The sequence below is a fragment of the Peromyscus eremicus genome, chromosome 3, assembly GCF_949786415.1.
Source record: "Peromyscus eremicus chromosome 3, PerEre_H2_v1, whole genome shotgun sequence".
Lineage (NCBI taxonomy): Eukaryota > Metazoa > Chordata > Mammalia > Rodentia > Cricetidae > Peromyscus > Peromyscus eremicus.
This window is the reverse complement of record NC_081418.1, coordinates 45,872,982-45,894,730: the sequence shown is the minus strand read 5'-3', so window position 1 is coordinate 45,894,730 and position 21,749 is coordinate 45,872,982. Positions and strand designations below refer to the sequence as shown.

Genomic DNA, 21,749 nt, shown 5'->3' with positions numbered 1-21,749 from the left:
TGGGGCGGTTGGAGGGGTAATGCATGTGTAGCCCCTGGTGCTGAGAGGGATGGAGCAAGCAATGGATGATATCACCCATAAGAACTTGCCACAGTCAGGGTGAGACGGACAAAATTCACTTGTGGGTTGGTTCATCCTTTTCTTATTGTTGTCCGCCCCTGTCTGGTAGGAGGAAATAATATTAACAGTTAACTCAGGGATGTTTGTCCTCTAAACCTGGCCTCACAAACGTGAACAAATATTGACGCACTGGAGCCAGCACTCAGACAGACCCATTTCTTCTGTCTTTGAGTCTCATCTCTCTCAAGGTTGGGGCTAAGGCCCTCTAACACCCTGTGTCCTCTACCTTCCTGCTCTCTTGCCATGCCCTGTGCCCCTGCCCTAAAAACCCTACAGGGTTCTCGTGGCAACACTGATGGATGGGTGGGAGTAGAGAGAGAGATGTGTGTGCAGATACGGTAAGAAAACCACCAATTTGGTTACTTCTCGTATCGCTGTGAACAAACTACCTGACAGAAACAACATGGGGTAGGGGTTGTTTGGGCTCTCGAGGATTTCAGTCCATCCCATCAGGGAAGGCACGGTGAAGGAGCTCTATCCAGGGAAGCAGACACATGAGGCAGTAGCTTCTCAATGGTGAAGTGTCTTGGTTTGCTTTCTGTGGCTGTGATGACTATCATGACCAAAAGCAACCTGGGGAGGAAAGGGTTTATGTCAGCTTACAGGCTATAGGCCATCATGAAAGCATGTCAGGGCAGGAACTCAAGTCAGGAACTAAAGCAGTGACCGTGGTGGGATGCTGCCCACTGGCATGTTTCTCATGGTTTGCTAAGTCTGCATATGGATTTTCCTGGACCACCTGCCCAGGATGGCACTGTCCATAGTGGACTGGGCCCTTCCACATCAATCATGAATCAAGAAAAAATCCCACAAACATGCCCATAGGCCAATCTGATGGAGGCATTTTCTCAATTGAAGTCCCCTCTTCTCAAGTGATCCTGGCTTGTGTCAAGTTGACACACAAACAACCAGCAGAGAAAGCAAGCTAGAATCCTGGGCAGGAACAATTTCTAAAGGCCCATTCCTATCCCCGAAGGCCCATCCCAAATGGTGTACTTCCACCAGGCAGGCCCCAACTCCCAAAGGCCTCACTTCCTTTAGGTTAGCTCCACAAGTAGACGCCAAGTGTTCAATACCTGAACCCATGGGGGACATCTCCTGTCATTTCTGGAATTGTCATCATGCTTCCTGTGTGATATTGTCACAGATGTCTTGCTGTGTGAGTTATGACTTCATGTGAAATCTGAAGTGAAAGAAGAGCAAAGGTTTCCAAACTGTGAGCAGCAGTTCTCTCGTGGATTATGAAATTTCATAATCTGAATGAATTAGAGCTCAGCAAAGAAAGAGGGGAAGGAAGGAAGGAAGGAAGGAAGCAAGCAAGCAAGAAAGAAAGAAAGAAAGAAAAGAAAGAAGGAAGGAAGGAAGAAAGAAAGAAAGAAAGAAAAGAAAGAAGGAAGGAAGGAAGAAAGAAAGAACGAAAGAAAGAAAGAGGGAAGGAAGGAAGGAACACAGGGAGAAAGAAAGAAAGAAAGAAAGAAAAAAAGAAAGGAAGGAAGGAAAGAAGGAAGGAAGGAAGAAAGGAAGGAAGACAGGGAGAAAGAAAGAAAGAAAGAAAGAAAGAAAGAAAGAAAGAAGAAAGAAAGGAAGGAAGAAAGGAAGGAAAGAAGGAAGGAAGGAAGGAAGAAAGGAAGGAAGACAGGGAGAAAGAAAGAAAGGGAGAAAGGAAGAAAGACAGGAAGAAAGAAAGGAAAGAAGGAAGGAAGGAAGACAGGGAGAAAGAAAGGAAGGAAGGAAGACAGGGAGAAAGAAAGAAAGAAAGAAAGAAAGAAAGAAAGAAAGAAAGAAAGAAAGAAAGAAAGAAAGAAAGACAGGGAGAAAGAAAGAAAGAAAGAAAGAAAGAAAGAAAGAAAGAAAGAAAGGAAAGAAGGAAGAAAGACCAGAATGTACCACATATGTAAAGAATAAACCACACAAAAAGGATGACAAATGTCATGTACCTCTTAAAGTTTCTTGAGATTTTTATTTATCTTTATTTTATGTGTATGAATGTTTGCCTGGATGTTTATGTGTGCACCACACATGTGCAGTGCCCAGTGAAGCCAGAAGAGGGCATGGGATCCTGTGGAGCAGAAGCTACAGGTGTTTGTGAGTTACCATGTAGGTGCTGGGAATTGAATTCAGGTCCTATGGAAAAGCAGTCAGAGCTCTTAACCACTGACTCCATCTCTCCAGGCCCTCTTAAGGTGTCTTTACCCACGTGTGTGTGTGTGTGTGTGTGTGTGTGTGTGTGTGTGTGTGTGTGTGTGTGTGTAGGGTTATGAGATATAATTCTTACTGTGAATCATACTTTAACAAATTAAAAGTCACTGCTGTAGTAGTCAAGAGCTTGAGTTCAGTCTTAGTTTTCCTTTCTTTGATAAAATACTTTCACAAAAGCAACTTAAGGAAAAAAAGTTTTGTTTCAGTTTACGGTTCAAGGTGGTTACAGCCCACTGTGGCAGGGAAATCAAGGCAGCAGGAGCTTGAAGTAGCTAGTCACGTCGTATACACAATCAGAAAGTAGAGGATGCTGCTCAGTCACCTGTCTATTATTTACAGTTAGCATCCCTGCCTCGGGAATGGTCCCACCCACAACTGATGGGTCTTCCTACAACAATTAATATAATCAAGAATAGTACCCCTCCAATGGCACACCCTGAGGCCTATCTGCCAGATGATGCTAGATGCTACCAAGCTAAAAATTAATACTAGATATTGCAGTTTTTATAGTCAAATTCCTTGGGTTCAAATTGTGACTATACATTTACTTTTAGCAAGACAGCAACTTATCTCATGTCTTGATGCCCCGTTTCCATCATGAGTAACATGTATTAATAGCAGTACCCACACCATCCGTGACATTGAAGACGAAATGAAAGCGTGTACATAATGCTTACGGAGTGATGCTGGAAACATACTGAGCACAACCGGTACCCACTGATGTGTTACCATCACTGCTGGCATTACAGCTGGCAACAGCATTACCTTTAGGTTACATTTGTATAGTGCTTAATTTGCTGCTTGAAGTATGCTGAAAGCTCAGTAGTTGTCATTGTGGGAGAGACTCATGGTTCTTCCCATATCCCAGGTACCCTTGCTTTCTAACACATAATGGTGACACTTTGTCACCACTGTGGGTAAGTAAAGTGTGCTGGTTTGGTTTTGTTAGCTTGACACAAACTAGAGTCAACTGTGAAGAGAGAGCCTCAACTGAGAAAATGCCTCCATCAAATTGGCTTGTGGGTACGCCTGGGGAGCATGTTCTTGATTGGTAGTTGAAGTAAGAGATCCAGACCTACTGTGGGTGATGGCACCTCTAGGTAAGAGGTCCTGGGTTATATAAGGACGCAGGCTGAGCAAGTCGTGGGAAGCAAGCCAGTGCCTCTGCTCCTGCTTGAGCTCCTCCCCTGAACTCCCGAAATGATGGACTATGATCGGGACCCGTATGCCAAATAAACTCTTCCCTCCTCAGGGTGGTTTTGGTCAGTGTTTATCACAGCAATAGAAAGTTAACTAGTACACAAAGCCTGCTGGCTAGATGTGGCCAGTACACAAGGTAGTAGAAGTGATGTGCACCCTTTCCAGACCTGAACAATTCACATAAGACCCTCCCTCCCTTTGGCTCTCCCAGGACAAACTCTGAAGACTTGGGCTGGAACAATAAACAGTCAGAGGAGACCTCCATACCCTGAGTTCTGAGAGACTGTGTGGAGGTGAGCCTCCCAACAGCTCACCTCCACCAGCCTCGGTGAGCTGTGCAGCGTGTAGCCTTGGCTGGATTGTTTATAGCTGCTTGGTTGGGGTGTAATTCACACACATCATAATTCATCTTTTAAAAGTATACCCTGCAGTGGCTTTTAGTATATTCATGTAATTGTATCAGATTGAAGATAGTACTGTGAATATTAGCACAAGAAACTCGAGCTTTATACTCTGGTTATCTGTGGGCATTTGGCAGCTAAAGGGGGGTTGTCCTTTTCAAAAACAGACTTTTTTTTTTTAAAGATTTATTTATTTATTATGTATACAGTATTCTGCCTGCATGTATCCCTGCAGGCCAGAAGAGGGCGCCAGATCTCTTTACAGATGGTTGTGAGCCTCCATGTGGTTGCTGGGAATTGAACTCAGGACCTTTGGAAGAGCAAGCAGTGCTCTTAACCTCTGAGCCATCTCTCCAGCCCAAAAACAGACTTCTTAAGACTAATTTTTTTTACTCAAATGTGTGTGTGTGTGTGTGTGTGTGTGTGTGTGTGTGTGTGTATGTGACTACATGCCACATACAGACAGGTGTCTGCAGAATCCAGAAGTAGGCATCGATAGATCCTCAGGAGTTGCAGTTACAGGCAATTGTAAGCCTCACGTGGGTTTGGGGAACTGAACTCAGTCCTCTGGAAAAGCAGCAAGTGCTCTTAACTGCTGAGTCATTTGGTTTTTGTTGATGTTATTCTTTGTTTTGTTTTAATGTATTTGGGTGTTTTGCCTGCATGTATGTCTATAGCCACGTGTTCCTGGTGCCCTCAGAGGTTAGAATGTGGTGTGGAACTGGAGTTACAGACAGTTGTGAGTCTCTGTGTGGGTCCTGGGAATTGAACCTGGTTCCTCTGGAAGAGCAGCCAGTCCTCTTAACTGAGCCAACTCTCCAGCCCCAGAGGTTGTCTTTTAGTTGCAAAAAATAATGTGTTTACAAAGGAAATAGTCAGACCAATGATATCCTCATTTCCTACGGCTTCTTACTTTCTCAAAAGTTATATGACTTTTTCTCCTGCTTGTCATTAACTCCTGTTTACATGACTTTGTGTCTATTTATTTATTTATTTATTTATTTATTTATTTATTTATTTATTTATGTTTTTTCGAGACAGGGTTTCTCTGTGTAGCATTGCACCTTTCCTGGAACTCACTTTGTAGCCCAGGCTGGCCTCGAACTCACAGAGATTCGCCTGCCTCTGCCTCCCGGGTGCTGGGATTAAAGGCGTGTGCCGCCGCCGCCGCCGCCGCCACCACCACCACCACCACCACCTGGCCTATTTTTATTTTAACATCATTTCAAACACACTCTTCTTTGTGTCTGTACTGTCTTCCCACTTAATGGCTAAGCTTTATTTCTTGCTATTATTAGACATTTGCAGATTGACTTTGTGTGCATTGCATTGATTTTTGTATGCACATGTACACATGTCTGTGCAGTGTTAGGATGTACCCTGGGAATAAAATCTCAGGCAGTACTCACCCCTCTCGTGAAAACTCACACCTATACCTACAGTATAGCTGCCCCCACACACACCAAGTTATATCCTCATGAAATAATCCCTGTGGTGGGTGTTTATTGTCAGAATGTGTTAGGTGAAACTAGAAAGCTTTAACAGAAAGGTTTACAGAAAGGTTCCCTTTCAAGGCTTTTCTATGGAGCTCACAGAGATCTACTCCTCTGCCTCCCAAGTGCTGGAATTAAAGGCCTGCACTCTCATGCCTGGCTATATTCCTCTTTGAAGAAGAATTTGATGCATGCACAATCATTTTACAAAGCTTACAGAGGCAACAGGAGTTACCAGGAGACTACTGTAATAGTCTGTCTCAACTTAGCATTATGATGACTAGGAGAATTCCATGGGTGTGCCTTTTCATATTTGAATAGCCTAGGCAAAATACTGAGTTTTAGACAATCAAACGTTCTATTTAATTTCTTTTGCAATAACAAAGCTTTTGGTACATAGTGCATTTCCATAACTGGTGATGACCCTTCTGTGTATGCCCCTTGTGGCTAAAGATACATGCTTTGTCGTGGCGGTAGTATGGTCCTCTTTATCTTTTAGGCAGGATCTCATTAAGCAACCAGGCTGACTTCAACGTCTCAATCCTTTTGCCTTAATTTTCTGAATGCTGAGTAAAGAGATGTGGGCTGCCACACAGAGCAGGTGCATTGCTTCTCAAGGCATCAGCCCTTTGTGTTTGGACCCAAGAGGTTCAATGGCAGAGCCCTCTGAATGCCAAGAGGGATTTAACTGAAGACAAGTGGTGGGCCACGTCATCTGCTATCTTACACAAACCAAGTTCCCAGCAGGAGACTCAAATTCAAATTCTATTATTTAGAGAAAAATTACACCAGAATTTCCCCATGCCAACGGTTTTATTTTTTTCTTTTACAAAATTCGAGTGGAAAAATATCTGTTCTTTATAAATTTTCCCTGGGATGGGGGTGGAGGAGTGTCACTTTTTAAGAGGGCACCGACTGGAAAATCACCAGCATGGGACTTAGAGAGGTGGGTTCCTGACTCATGACTCAGCCCATGCAGTTGCCCTATTGCATAATCAGGGGGCGACTGAGCATGACCCAGCAGAAGGAGACAGGGATGAAGCAGAGCATTACCCAGATGGGTGTTGGAAGAGTACCAAAATTGCCTCCATAGTTCTTGGGGCAACCTAGATTATCTTAGGAAAAGTCTGTCTTTCTACTCAATACAACTGGTCAATTTACTTAGTGCCTCCTAATTCAGAATCATTGCACCGTGAGAGTGGACTTTTCCTTCTGTGGGATTCTGCATGTTCACTTTTCTTCCAGTTTGGCCAACTTGCTAAACGGGAACCTGCCAATTCAACAATCTTACTTTCCAGAATCATTTGTGCGTTCTGGATCAAGTTTATGAGGGTTTAATAACCTCAATAGTTGCTGGGTTTTGTATCAAGGCTTGTTGAACCAAATTAAGCATGTCCAGACACTACAAAAGGGTAGCAGAAATTTCGTGGTATTCTGCAAAATCGGTTACAAGCATTTTAATCTAAGAAAAAAGCGCATTCAAATACACCTGAAGCCTATCTGCTCCATCAGATTGAAAACAAGACGTGTAGGAGTCCGGAAAAGTGTCATCCTGGGACTGGAAAACACACAAAACGTCTTCTGGGCTCTAAAACGAAACCAACATTTCTTCCCAGTCTCTTTATCTCTCTAGGATGAGGGTTATTTTCGGAACATTCACATTCTGGCGCTTGCACAGCAGTTAATCACTCTGCCACGTGGGGCGCGGGCAAACCAACTGGAGAATTCCGTGCCGCTAGGACCTCGCGGGAGAAGCATCCTCGCGGACCCCTCACGGACCGCGGCAGCGACCAATCGGAAGACGCCTTCACTCAGCCGTGCACCAATCGCAGGCCTCCTTTCTGCAGACCGTTGGAGCTATTTAAAGGTGCGCGCCGGAGCCAGCGCCGCACAGTTGCGGGTGGGTCCGGGCGTGTGACGTGCAGCAGCCATGGCCTGCCATCTGGAGCTCAACAGCGGCGCCAAGATGCCCACCCTGGGCCTGGGCACCTGGAAGGTAGGTGCACTGAGGGACGCGGCCGGCCACCCGCTTGGGTGACCCCGAACGGCCTACGCCGAGTGGGGCTCGAGTGCGGGGCCTGTCGTGCGCATCCGGGCGTGGCCCCGCCTGTCGGGCTCGGGGTAGCGGTGTGAGTCGGCGTGGGCGCCCCAGGTGGAGACACACCCACGGGTACTCGGCGAGAGGGACAGAAGCTGAGCCCCAAGCTTTGCCATCGGGCACCCGTGGCGCCCCAGCCTCACGTGTAGGTTGTCCCCACTTGGCCCGGATGTTGCCCTCTCGGGAATGAGCCAGTTGGGCCAATGGGCCTGAGATGATTAAATTAGGAGGCGAGAGTTTGCCAGGAACTCGCCTGTTTCTCTGTCCCCTGAGAAACTGAGGCTCTGGGCACAGCTCCTAACGGGTGCGGAACTCCTCAGAGAATTAATCTAGCTTCCGCATTGCTGGGTACCACCCACTGATAAAGAAGAGGGATTCAGATGGGACACCTCCAAAACCTCAACACAGCCCAGCAGGGCTGAGAAGAGGGCCTGATACATCAGAGTGAGATTCGGGGGGGCGGGGAGCGGGAGAGGAGAGAACAGATAATTAAAAACTAAAAGCAGTAACTGATTTGATTATCTGGCAACCGAGGAACCAGTTTTGGTGGCATTACTGGAGCAGAGAAAAACCTAGTTCTTAAGCTACTTATAGGGTAGTTGTAGGTATATGTTACATCCCACCGCTGTGACCTGGATCTTAAAGGAACTTTGAATATGGACCTGGATAGTAAGCACTTAGACACAGTGAGGGAAAGAGAAAAATGGGCAGAGTTGAGCGCAAGTAGTTTAAAGCAGGACAGAGTCCTTTTGTACCCAAACTAAAGTTAAAATGGATAATGTATATGGTGAATAAGAAGCAGGGTATAGACTTGTCTTTCTCTGAGCATGTTTCTAGGCCAGTAGATCAGCATATGCAGCTTGTGTTTCCAGAGGGTGGTTGGTGTCTGTAAAGGTGTAATTGAATTACAACCGTATACCAGGTTGAATTTCGTGCGTTGGAATGATGAGGAAGATGGTTTCCCTGCTGTAGTGAGCACAGCTACAGGACACAACACATATAGGCACACGTAACTACAGTAGAGGTTTTGGAAGTAAGACGTGACCCACAATATAGGTAGGGTTTTGATACTTCAATTCTATCCCATTTCTCCAAAAACCGTGGTCATAACTTTAGAAAATCGTTTCACAGGCCAGCATTTGGAGATCAATTCTCAAACACATAAGGAGTAAAAGTTCACAAGTCAGTTGCAGGAGAGCATGCACCAGCCCCAGAGAGCTGGATGTTTGTTTAAAATAACATACATTTGTATGGTTAGATCGTTCTGGCCTCTTCTCGGTCAGATATTTCTGTCCCATCCCACAGAGTCTGGCTGGTATAATGGATCCAGAAATCATGTGTTAGGTTAAGGTGAAGAAATCCACTATAGAGGAAACTAGAGAAAATGTCCACTCGTGTTTCTGGGGGCCAGGTGAAGTTGGTATAGAAGGGGAAAAAGGGTAGAAATGAAATAGATGGGGTCAGTAGAGATTTGTAAATTTCCCTCTTTGAAAAAGAATATCAACGTAATGTTTTCCCTTGCATATGTGTGCATGTTCCTTCATAGATGATGAACAGTATAATCATTGTGACAGTCACAGGAGAGGGCACATGGATGCAGTTTCTTTTTCTCGTGGAACCATGTCAGTGGCTCTGTGGTACCCAGCAGACTAGCAGCAGGACTCTGGTAGTGTATGATCCACCCTTCCCTCTAGGGCCTCCATACCTCCCTTTCTCCTCAGAGGTGAGGATTTCAGACAGTTGGGAGACATTCTTACTTCAGAGGAGTTTCTTCCTGGCTGGCTTGCCTTCCCTCTGGACAGTAAATACACCCATATGGCCAGGAGTCCTGTAAGACAGAGCTAACCTCTGATACAGACCAGCATCCTGTACTGATACTTTGACCTATTTGAAAATCTTTGTAAGACATGGCCATTGTCTCTTCCACATGTAGGCTAGGACTGTGCCCAGGAATGGAGGGACAACTGTGTTCTCAGTCTTTTTCCAGTTAATGTCCCCTGTGCCTCCCAGCCAGGAGTCTTTAGAGATTCTTTTGGCCTAATTGCACCCCAACCAGATCTTGGTATCTCAGGTGAAACTGCTATATATGTGCACATACCCTGTAGCCCTTTCGAAGGGTTACATGCCATTCTTAATCTGTGACAGGTTTTCTTTTCAAGTCTAATTTTTGCCTCTTTGAGGTAGTACTTGCCCCTAGAAGAAAAATGTGCAATAGTCTTCCTGCCACTTGCTGAGTTAAAACAAGCTTCCGGTGACCGTTCTGGGGTCAGGGGGAAGAGCTGTGGCCATTGAAATAGGAGTTTGGTTTCCTAGTTGCCTGCCAGTGACCAGGCTACACACCTTAACTTCTCCATCTTCAAGATCAAAAGTAGTCAAATAAATCCTGCCTGTAGGGCCAGTCCCGGACCCACATCTATTGGGTGGAGCCGTGTCTTAAAATCAGGATGGGTTTATTGATTTGTTACAGTAGAGCACATTTTATCAGTTGCCGAACCAGGTTAGGGCTTTCAGTGTGGTAAGGCTGGGGGAGGGGTCGTTCCTGAGGGTCAGACTTTATCTCTTGGAATTACTGTGTAGGTTACTGAGCTGCCAGATGAACTTACCCATCAAAACAAGTGAGGCTGGTTTCTGAGCCAACCATGGAAAGTGCTCTTTGTGGTGACTGTGGGTAGGGCATGGAAGGTGGCACATTGTGATCATTCCGTGGGCTTTCTGTCAGAGGCTTGTGGATGTGGCAGATTGAAGTCTGCTTACTAAGCCACCAGTGTTCCGTGTGGGGGGAAGGACACCTCTGGAAGCAGGCTTTCCCCTTGACCTCTTGCCTATCTAGCTTTTATCTGTCTTTGTCTTACCATGAAAACATCACACAGATTTGTCTGTGGATTTTTGTTTGGTCTAGTTGTCTGGCAACCTTGATTAGTGTTCTCTGCACTCTAGCTCTGAGGAACAGAACGGTCAAGTTAACCATAGCAGATAACAAGCACAGAAGGTTTGTTGGGGTGGTTTCTCATTGACGATACCCATGACAGCCACTGGATTCACACTTGGAACTCCATTTGGAGTTAGAAATTAAGGTCTCCAGGATTCAGTCACTCGTGGCCCCATTCTTTCAAGGAATTGCAAGCCTGCATTCTCCCAGCAAAGGGCTCTAGCTGAGGAGGGCCCTTAGCAGGTGAGGGCAGGTCCCGAGATGGAGTCTCACAGCCTGGCTCAAGTGTGTTCCTGTTTATGCGTGAGTGGCCGGGGCAGTTGATGTTCGGCTTTGCCCATCCTGGGCCTTGTGCCCAGCACTCTGTCGAAAGCCAGGTGCTGCCAAGCCCCAGGCAGGCTCACTACCAGGCAAGCAGAGGGGCCTTTAAGAGAGGAGGCGGTGAAAGTGCCATAATTCCTGGTAAAAGTTCAACATGTGCCATGAGGCAGAGCCCCAACTCACCCGGCCCCTCTTACATTGGCTTTCTCCAGCAGGGATGGATGCACTTTCCCCTCACAGTTAATATCAGCCATGGCTATGTCTGGGTGCCCCCGAGAGCCCGTGGCGGGGGAGCCTTCTGCATATGCTGAGATAGTTCCTTCAGCCACCCACGGAAGTGTGGAGAAGCCACGGAAGCCACGGGTGCACTATTAGGTCATCCTCCAGGGAAACAAGAGGCTGCCCAGCCGGGTAAAGGGGAATGGCGCGAGGTCCCCTCCAGCAGGCAGACTCCTCCCCTGCTGGGTGAGGAGCAAGGCCACTGCCAGCAGGCGCTGGTGATGGACTTGTTCTGGCATTCCCTGTTTTCCCCAGACTGTTTTCTTCACAAGGCTGCAGACAAAATAGATGTTGGCAGCTGCTGGTGGCCCTGGGGAGTTTTCCTTTCATTTGCTTCTGCCCCAGCTCTCCAAAAGGAATGTGCTGTGTTCATTCAGTAGTGCCCCACACAGTGTCTTGTTCAGCCCTCCAGTCTAGGCAGGAGCAGCCAGGAGGTAGTGAACAATGCTGTGCAGTCTGGGGGCTGGTGAAGTTCAGGGCCCTGCAGGCTCGTCCTGCTGACTGGCCAGGCTTCCCACTCACTTGTGTCTGCTAATACCTCTGCGGGGCCATCTCTCCATGTCTACCTCCTAGGCTGGGTTCTCATCCACCGAGTCAGCAGCAGTTGAGATCTTGCTGTATGATAAATGGTGTCCTCCATTACCTGCGATTTCAGCTAGTGGGGGATTGCTTTTAAGACATGGCCTCATTGTCTAGTCCAGGCTGGCCTCTGCCTCCAGAGGGATGGGATCATACCTATGTCCCAGGCTTCCAGCACTCTGTGCTGCTAGCAAGTGGCTGGCAGGCTCTGCTAAAGTGAAGTAATGAGCCATTACACCTTGGTCCTCCTGCCTGGGGGCTGACTGTGGATGGAGTGCTACCACACGAATGTGTGGTGGCCAAACCAGAGCCTGATCCAGGACCACTGGTGCCACTGCTTTTCGTTGGCTTTAACCTCATGGTTTATATTCCTTCCTTTCCAGTCCCCTCCTGGCCAGGTGACTGAGGCTGTGAAGGTTGCCATTGACTTTGGGTACCGCCACATTGACTGCGCCCAGGTGTACCAGAATGAGAAGGAGGTGGGAGTGGCCCTCCAGGAGAAGCTCAAGGAGCAGGTGGTGAAGCGCCAGGAGCTCTTCATCGTCAGCAAGGTACCGACCTGTCAGGATCCTGGGGTCCGATTCCACCAGGGGGACCTAGCTGCCAGTCAGGCCCACACTTACCGTGACGGCAGTTAGCCTTTCCTACACCATCTGAACCACCTGTGACTCACATGCACCCTTTACAGTAGGTGATTCTTCCAGGTCCAGCTCAAGCCCACAGGGGGCCTGATGCTTGTCTTCCGCCTATATATCTCTCTGTTGTACCTATAGAGAGCCCTGTGCTGATGAGACTGGTTGGGGTTTGACTCTTCCTTTTTAAGGAGTTTCTTCAGGGACAGAACTTAGTTCCCCTTTACAGACAGGGTTTCACTGCTGGCCTGTATTTTTAGCCAGAGGCTGTGGGTACACAAAGGAGCTTAGATTGGAGGGTGAGGCTGGCTCCATGTGAACCAGCTTGGCAGGGAAGTAGACCCAGAACATGTGGTTAGCACCTTTAGTTCTTTTTTTTTTTTTTTTTTTTGGTTTTTCGAGAGACAGGGTTTCTCTGTGTAGCTTTGTGCCTTTCCTGGAACTCGCTTTGTAGACCAGGCTGGCCTCGAACTCACAGAGATCCGCCTGGCTCTGCCTCCCGAGTGCTGGGATTAAAGGTGTGTGCCACCACCGCCTGCCGCACCTTCAGTTCTGTAGTTATGCCTTGTTTGGTCTTTGTGAGGTGCCCTGGACCTGACTGTCCCACTTGCCTTTGGAAAGTTGGGGTCCACAGTACGAACTAGGAACTCTGCAGCCACTGCTAGTGTCATGGTTATGGGGAGAGGAGTGTGTCCTCTGCCTTGGAGCTGCGTGGCTCCCAGCCGGGAAGAGGCATTTGCATGGCAGGGATAAAGATGTACCTTTGCTGGTCCAGCTGTGGTGCACGTTCCACGACAAGAGCATGGTGAAAGGAGCCTGCCAGAAGACGCTCAGCGACCTGCAGCTGGACTACCTGGACCTCTACCTTATTCACTGGCCAACAGGCTTCAAGGTAAGGGCAGGGCCTTAGCTTCCTTCTCAGCACGTTATAGGTTGTTGGCTCTTCCTGCCTCCGCTCCTGGAGGCGTGGGCCTTGGACCAGCATCAGGATCATCACCCATAATGTATTAGAAAGCAGCCTTGTGCCTTTCCTACACCATCTGAACCACCTGTGACTCACATGCACCCTTTGCAGTTTGGGGAGCAGCACTGTTCTCACTTGGTACCTCCAGAATTTAAAACTGGTGATGACTCTGGCTAATGTGGCTACTGTTGTTCCTACTGCACACAGCTGTGGGTGCAGTCATCCTCCGCTGCCCTTCCTCCTCCAGGCATATGCACACAATGCTCCTACACAGGAGTTTGTACCTCATTGCATGTCATTCTCACTTGTGCAGATACACATTCACAGCCTGGTTCTTTGCACTGCAGAACTCAGAATCACTACATTTTCTGCCTCTAGCCCCTGGCTCGTTTTTCTGCATGGTCACCCACATTGAAAGGTTATGGGTTTTATCCTTCAGCTCTGTTTTAGCTCACTGTGGTCTCTTAGGGCCTGAGGGACTTGATTTTCACCCTTTGTTTTTTTTTTTTTTTTTCTTTTAATGACAAGCAAGTAAGGCCTGGGCAGGATGATAGTTTTAGAGGCCTGAGAGCCAGCTGAGACACGGGCCCCTGGGTTTCCCAGCCTTGAGCACCTTCCCTGTCTACATCTCTTCCCCGTGGCAGGATTAGTCTCAGACTTGAGCATGTTGAATCTCCATCCGACAGCCTCAGCGCTCCAGTCGTGACAGGGACCTCCACCGGGGTCACTGTCTGGTGTCCTTTTCATCCTGGCTGCCAGCTCTGCCTCTCACCGTCTTCCACAGTGTTTGTCATGCTGAAGACGAACATGGCTCCGTGAAGAAGAACTGTTACTGATCATTTTGCATATGTGTGTTTTTATTGTTAATGACAGCCTGGGCCTGATTATTTCCCACTGGATGCATCAGGAAATGTGATTCCCAGTGACACCGATTTTGTGGACACTTGGACGGTAAGATGACTCTGGCTGGGACCCTTCCTTATTTATTGCTAGTATCCTGTTCTTGCATGTGAGGCAGATATGAGTGGTCTGCTCTGCCACCTCTTACCGTGTATAAATCATCCTGCCTCCATGGTTATCTGTTTAGTCTCCTGAAAGGCAGTCCAGCTTTCATGGCCTTCTCTCGGCTTCTGAAAGCTGGCTGTGCATGGGGAGGACACAGTCTGTTAGGCTTCTGGACACAAACTTGCTTCTAGTCCCTGTTCTTTTGGGATTCATTTGGCACCCAGAGAGATCTCTTTTCTTTCTAGGCCATGGAGCAGCTGGTGGATGAAGGTTTGGTGAAATCGATTGGTGTCTCCAACTTCAACCCTCTTCAGATTGAGAGGATCTTAAACAAACCTGGCTTAAAATACAAGCCTGCAGTTAACCAGGTGAGCCTCCCCAGGGAGGATGCTGCCGTGCCGTTTTATCAGCCAGTCCTGGCTTTTACCTTGGTCCACATCACCCAGGGAATCCTGAGTTCTGATTTATCACGACAGACAGACAGGCACATCTGGGAGTGGAAGCTTTGCAGGGATAGGACTTAAGGCTAGCCAGCAAAGATGTGGCTTCTGACGTGGGCAGCTAGCGAGATCTGCCAGCGTCTATCAGTTGGTAAGTGGCCAAGGCCAGAGAACGCCTTAAAGGTTTATGGCCATAGAGCATTGGTAACAAAATCATTATTCTTAATGTGAAGGCCACCAGCTGGGAAGTGTGCAGAGTTGTTACAGCTTCTCTGGGAGGCGGGCATTTCTGTTTCGGGAGAGAAGGGACTTGACCATGTCACATTAACTGGGTCCACTGTCACAGTCAACCTTCCTGCTTGTGTTGCAGATCGAGTGCCACCCGTACCTAACTCAGGAGAAGCTGATTGAGTACTGCCACTCCAAAGGCATCGTGGTGACTGCGTACAGTCCCCTTGGCTCTCCTGACAGGCCCTGGTGAGCTTCCATGGGGTCGCTGTTGGAAATCAGAAATGACTGAAAGCAATGATTGAATGTCACAGAATGCTTCTGTGCTGCCATGCAGACCTTCTCTGGGAGGTTGATGAACACTCTTGTACAAAGGCTCAGCAGGTGGGTCATGACCCAGCTTCAGTCCTGGAGCCTGTCAACCACCCAGAAGTCAAAGGGAGGGTCAGGGTTAGTGTGGCCAGCTGCCTTGAGTGGCAGTAGTTAAGATTATTGATCTCACAGTCTCTCTGTTCCAGGGCCAAGCCAGAAGACCCTTCTCTCCTGGAGGATCCCCGGATTAAGGCAATTGCATCCAAGTACAATAAAACTACAGCCCAGGTATGGCCACTTCAGGTACTCGAGACTGTTGCCTGAACTACACTCCTGGTGATCCCTGTTAGTCAGGAGTGGAGGGAGCAGAGCCCATGAAACCTTCTCTGGAAGTGTGGTTTGCATTCCTAGAATGCAATATTAAGGACACAGATCTGCGTTTAAATGGATTAATTTCCATGTAGTCTTGGAATAATAGTTTCTGCCTTGCTGTCTTTAGACACTGACACAGCATTTACTAGTGTTTGTGAAAGTCCATCCCAGGACAAATAGAAGAGCCCTTACTATCTGCAGTGTGGGAGATGTTCTCTCTTGAGTGGGTAGTGTGAATCCCAGGCAGTGAGTTACTTTGACCTTGTGATATGCCTGGAGCCATCGATAGAGCAGGACTCTAGAGTCAGATTTGGACTTGATTCAGCCCTGACTGGTGGGTGTCACTAGATAGATGTCTCTGACCCTCTTTACCTGTGCAGTTGTGACTGAGGTGACAACACAGTGCCTGGTATGTGTACACACACACTCAGCACCTCTGGGCCCACAGGTGCTGATCCGGTTCCCCATACAGAGGAACTTGGTGGTGATCCCCAAGTCTGTGACACCAGCACGAATTACTGAGAACTTGAAGGTAAGATCCCAACTGGCAGACTTGGCTCCCCTCCATGGTATGTGGGGTGGGGGCCTCAGGTTCCTCTTCCTTCCCCAGCTGTGTGACTGACTGAACACACATGTAATACCCATTTTGAGAGCTATCATGAGCTCAAGTTCTTGATGCACACACAACACTTCATAGTGCCGGGTTCCACAGTAAGTGCTTGGGGAACGTTGCTATGCTAGTGGTGAGTCCGTGGACTGCCAGGGCCTTCTAGGTTACATGCTGACCCACTGACTCTGTGAAGTGCCTAAGTAGTCATGAACAGGGCTTGGGAATGTCTGGGCACCAGGCATGTGGGCATTCAGAGTCTACCACCACCACCCTCCCTCACCCCCACCACCCCAGCAGCTCAGGCTACCAGGTGAGAGGGCTAGCTGGGAGAAGAGCTATTCCAGGACAGTCCTGGTGTCCCACGAGCCTCTGTCCTCTCTAAGAGAGGGACGCTCTGCTGAGGTCTGGTTCAAAGTGTGGCAGCGCCAAGAAGTTGTAGCTCTTCAGCAGTCAGCCCCATAGACCATGGTTAGGTGGTTCTGATGACATAACAACTAGTCATACCTCCTCCTAGACCGTGACCATGACCCTTACTGTGTAAAGATGTGGGAAGAAAAGCCTGTCCTGTTCCAGATGGGTTAACCACTCACCTCGTATTTCATTTCTGAAGTATTAGAAAAGAAAAGGTTGATGACAAGTCTCAAAACACTGACCTGGTGTCTTTGTGTTTTCCGTCTTCCTGTGCATTCTTTGCGTATTTTTACCTGGCTGTAATCACAAGAATGTGTAGTAGAATCTTGTCCTGCACACTCTGAGACCAGGAGCCAAGTGAAATGGGTTGTCTGGGTGTGGGTCCATTTCCAAGCCCCAGTGCTGCCAACGGCCGTCTGGCCTAATTGTCTCCATGCCCGTCTTACACCCTAAATTCTTCTCTGTATTCTATTGTGGGGTATCTACCAGAGAAGGCTACATGGGGTTAAGCAGAAAGAAAGTCTTCACTAGCCAGCCCACAACTACACTAAGTGTTCAGAATCCCAGTGTAGCCCCATCCCTTTCTCAGGGTGAGTTTTTAAGCACAAAACCACATCCTAGGTTGACACACTTAAGTTACAGGAACAGTTGTCAGGAAGCAGAACTGCAGAAGGCAGAAAACAAGGTTAGTACATTTAGAGACTTCCAGAACTACGGACTTTGATGCATTAGACTTTGTTTTGGCTGGTGGTGCTGTCTACATGCTGAGTTTTATGGCCTGAATGGTACTTCCATTATGGAGTCAGTTCTGCTAAGGTCTGGGAGCCTATTACATATTCCTTATTCTTTTGTCTTCGTGAAAATGATGCCATTATCCCAATCTGCCTTTCTTGCTCTGACTGTCAAACCTTAGGTATTTTCTTAGGCCATCTCACACACTAGCTCCACAAGGCATTATCTATCCTTCAGTGCCCCAGCTGGAATGCATTGCTGGTGCCTCTAGACAGCCTGACGGTTTTGTTTCATCTCACACAGCACTTCACAGATTACCGGGTATTCCAGCTGTTGAAACACCTTCCTCTGCTTCATGGTGAATGGAAGCAGATGGACTACTCATTAAAATTTCCCCTGGTGTTTATCACAGTGGAACACCTTAGTGTGACAAGAATGAGCAGTGCCCTCTGCTTGGAAATCCTGGAAGGGAAAGGCCTTTTCAGATAGAGCTGGAAGTGTGTGCATCTTGGAGAGTAACTAACAGCCTTGTTGAAGTTCCATTTCCTGTCGTGCCCTCTGCACTCCAGGCAGTGGGAGCCATCTGAACGTCACAGTATTGTCTGCTCTCATTGCTTTTTTTCCTTTCTTGTTTGTGTGTAAGGTCTTTGACTTCGAGCTGAGCAAGGAAGATATGACCACTCTACTCAGCTACAACAGGAACTGGAGGGTGTGTGCCTTGATGAGGTGAGTGAGTCGGTCTGCCGACTGTTTGATGTCACCCAATGTAGAGTAAGAGGCTTCTCTTCAGGCCCCAGAGAGGCTCTCCTTGCACCCTGCTGTCACACAGACCTTGTCCTGATCCATGCAGAGCAGGTAGCACTGCAGGAAGCCAGGGGAGGAGAGCCACCAAAAGTCCTGTCCAGTCTCTTCCTCCTGCCTAGAGCACAGCTGGCCCAACCTTGACATTTCAGTTGCTTTTCTGAACTCAGATGACCCCAGGGGCTCATCTGGTGCCCACTTTCCTAGGACAATTTGATGTGACTTAATTGACTTATTGACCCTAATAGTTTGGTAGGAAGACTGTTGCTGTTCTCAGGATAGCCCCGGTTGTGACACCAAATAGCCCCATGACTCAAGAATGCCACTCAGTCACCAAGGACCCTTCCACTTTACCTTTGCTGGTTTCTTACCTTCCCTCTGAAATGGGATTTGGACTCCAAGTCCCTGGGAACATGTTTACTTCTAGTCTCTGGGGGACTGGAGAGGTGGCTCAGTGGTTAAGAGTATTGGCTGGCTGGGCAGCGGTGGTGCGCACCTTTAATCCCAGCACTCTGGAGGCAGAGCCAGGCAGATCTCTGAATTTAAGGCCAGCCTGGTCTACAGAGTGAGATCCAGGACAGGCACCAAAACTACACAGAGAAACCCTGTCTTGAAAACAACAACAACAAAAAAGAACACTGGCTGCTTTTCCAGAGGTCCTGAGTTCAATTCCCAGCAACTACATGGTGGCTCACAACCGTCTATAGTGGGATCTCATGCCCTCTTCTGGCATGAAGTCATACATGCAGATAGAGCACTCATGACGTAAAATAAATAAATCAGCGAGTAACCTCTGTGTCCCTGGTGGCTCTAATGCTAGCCTTGATTCTCACCCACACTCTTGCTCTTGCTGTCTGCACAGCTCAGGGTTTACACAGTGGCTGCATCCTCTACCATCACGTGTGCCTAAGGCAGTGACGTCTGTGATTCAGGCTGAGATTGCCTATTTGCATGTTACTGTCACAGGGGCCTCAGGTTCTAAGTAGGCCGTAAACAGCCAGCCCAGGAGTCCCAACCAGGACCCTTCCTAATTTTATATTAATGACACTTAACCTCTTAACGTGAAAATCATTTTGTTGTTGTTGTTTTGTTTTGGATCTGATGGGCAAGAGAGCAGTGAATCACCTGCCTGTGACATCCATTCCGTTCTTAGAACCTGTAGTAGTCACTCAGTCTTGCATTTCCCCTGCTACTGCTGATGTTTACGTTGAAGATTTGGGGATGGACAAACCATGTGCTTTCTAACTGACCCTTCATATCTGCTTCCCTCCCTTGCACCTTTCAGGGCTGTTCTAGAAACAGCTGTGCATTAGCAATAGTGAATGGTCATGAATTTGGGTTGCGGGGAGGGGGGAGGAAGAGGCTGGCTAAGGTTCTCAGACCTCCCAGTAAGCTTTTCCTAACTGTCACATGCCAGCCCTCCCATGGACATACACTGTTACCCTGAGCCTGTCCTGCTGCTGTCTGACTCATCAGGACGAAAAGAAAAGCGGGTCAGGAGAGCTTATGAGTGGTCGAGTGTTCAGTGAGAGTAACATGCCCAGGCCTGGCTCACCCTTGACCTCTGATGCTTATCACAGAAGAACTAACTGCATTAGGGGATGGGAAGAAATGAAGTGAACAATGCCCTTTTGCTTAGAACAGTGGTTCTCAACCTGTGGGTCAAACGACCCTTTCACAGGGGTCACATCAGATATCCTGCACGTTAGGTATTTACATTATGATTTATAACAGTAGCAAAATGGCAGTAATGAAGCAGCAATGAGGAACTGTATTAAAGGTCGCAGCACTGGGAAGGTTGAGAACCACTGACTTAGAAGTTCCGGAAGGGAAGGACCACTTGAGATATAACAACAACCACGTGCATCTTCTGAGGAGTAACATAACAACCTTTCTTTAAATTTGGTTTACCCTCCTGCCCTCCCAACTCCAGTCCACCTGGGACTTCATGCTCTCGTCTCTGATTCTCATTGCAGAACTTACTGGGTTTTTCATTTTTTTCATGTGTATGCAAGTGTGTATGTGCGTGTGTTTGGGCTTTGACACCCTGCCTGTCCAGTTTTTCCAGTGTTCGTGCCATTTTCTTCCTAGTGTAAGCCACTGGCCCTACTGTGAGCCTCGGCTGCAGGCCAGCCTCTCCCCTGGTTCCTGCAGCAAATCATTTTGCTCCAGATGACAAGGAAGTGCCCTCTCCTCTCTCCTGGGAGCAGCTGCTGTTTAACTTGCCCTTTGGGATTCAGCTTTCTACAGCTTTTAAACCCTCCTGTTGCCTCATTATCTCTGCTCTTTTTGTCCTGTGTTCAGGGTGATCAGATGAGGTGGGTGGGTGTCACATGCCTATAATCCCAGCACTTGGGAGTTGGAGGCAGAAAGATGTGAAGTTCAAGGTCATCCTCGGCTGTTAGTGTTTGAGGCCAGCCTGACTACACCAAGCCCTGTCTTTAAAAACAACAGGAAGATGATATGATGTTAGATGATCCTGCCAGCTAGTCCGAGTTACTAGGAGGCAAGAATTGGGTCTTGCTGCCCGGTGTGCCCCGGCCTACTGCTGGTGCAGTCTGTCACAGGCACGCCAATTCATGACATTCTGAGACAAGAGGAGCCTGCAGGCTGAGTAGCGCTCTCACTGTGTGTGATCTGAAGACTCTTAGGACTGACTGGCTTCTTGCCTCTGAGGCTCAGCTCAAGATGAGACATCATTTCTCTGTGTGGTGACTTATTACAGTCAAAATTTTTTCCTTGAGAGCTGGCAAGATAGTCGGGTTTATTAAGGCATTTGGAACCAATCCTGATGAACAGTTATATGCCCAGGACCAAAATGGTAGAAGGAGAGAACTGACTCATACAAGTTGTGCTTTGACCTCCAGCATGGCCCTGTAGTATGCACACCCACACACGTACAGTAGATAAGTAAGGGAAGGCAGTTCTTGAGTGTCCGTGTGTTCTTTCCTGACAGCTGTGCTAAACACAAGGATTACCCCTTCCACGCGGAAGTCTGAAGCTGTGGATGCCTGCTCTACCCCAAGTGACTCGTGCCTGTTCTTCTTGCTTCATCTGTCCTGAGATGTGTCGTGTGGCCTGTGTCCCTCTGCACTGGTGGAGCCTTGCCCATCAGACCACGAGGGTCTCAGGAGAGCAGTGTCAGTAGCTGAGGGGTTTTCTTCAGCCTTTCTTGGCCTTTCTTCTTACCCACCTGGAGAACACTTAACACAGTACCTTTCCAACCAAAGAGAAGCAAGATTGTAGTTCAAGTAGTGCCACTAACAGTTCAGTTTTTAGTGCTTAGAACTGTAGTCCTTTGGGTCACACTTCTCTTTGCCTCAAATAAAAATTGCTTTTGTGAATTTGGTGATGTTCCATCTTGTTCTTGTTCTGTGAACAGTAGATGCCTTTTGTCGCACCCCCAGGCTGCCCTCCCTGAGTACCCAAGCACAGACTGGTGAGCTGTGAACAAAATGAGGACCCGCACCCTAGCACTTTACCACTTAGTGTTAGGGTTGTTAGGGTGGGGGGTCGCACCCTGGCTACACGTGGTAAGCTTAAACAGGGTGTCAGGACCTTGCCTCTGGAGACTGAGCAGTCTGGCCAGGTTATACCCAGGGATTTTAAAAGTTTACAAGTTT

At 48.0% G+C, this 21,749-nt stretch overlaps 1 protein-coding gene across 2 annotated transcripts; it reads left to right on the top strand.

Moving 5' to 3' along the window:
- The first annotated feature begins 7,257 nt into the window (after positions 1-7,257).
- Positions 7,258-21,483, top strand: Akr1b1 (aldo-keto reductase family 1 member B). 2 transcript variants are annotated; one of them, XM_059257539.1, is made up of 10 exons: positions 7,258-7,409; positions 12,003-12,170; positions 13,027-13,143; positions 14,089-14,166; positions 14,466-14,588; positions 15,031-15,137; positions 15,407-15,488; positions 16,021-16,104; positions 17,969-18,051; positions 21,083-21,483. In XM_059257539.1, the coding sequence occupies exons 1-10, from the start codon at positions 7,344-7,346 to the stop codon at positions 21,123-21,125; spliced, it is 951 nt and encodes a 316-aa protein (XP_059113522.1). In that variant the 5' UTR covers positions 7,258-7,343; the 3' UTR covers positions 21,126-21,483. The 2 variants fall into 2 exon arrangements, with proteins under 2 accessions (XP_059113522.1, XP_059113523.1); XM_059257540.1 differs by lacking the exon at positions 7,258-7,409 and adding an exon at positions 7,491-7,583.
- Positions 21,484-21,749: the final 266 nt, after the last annotated feature.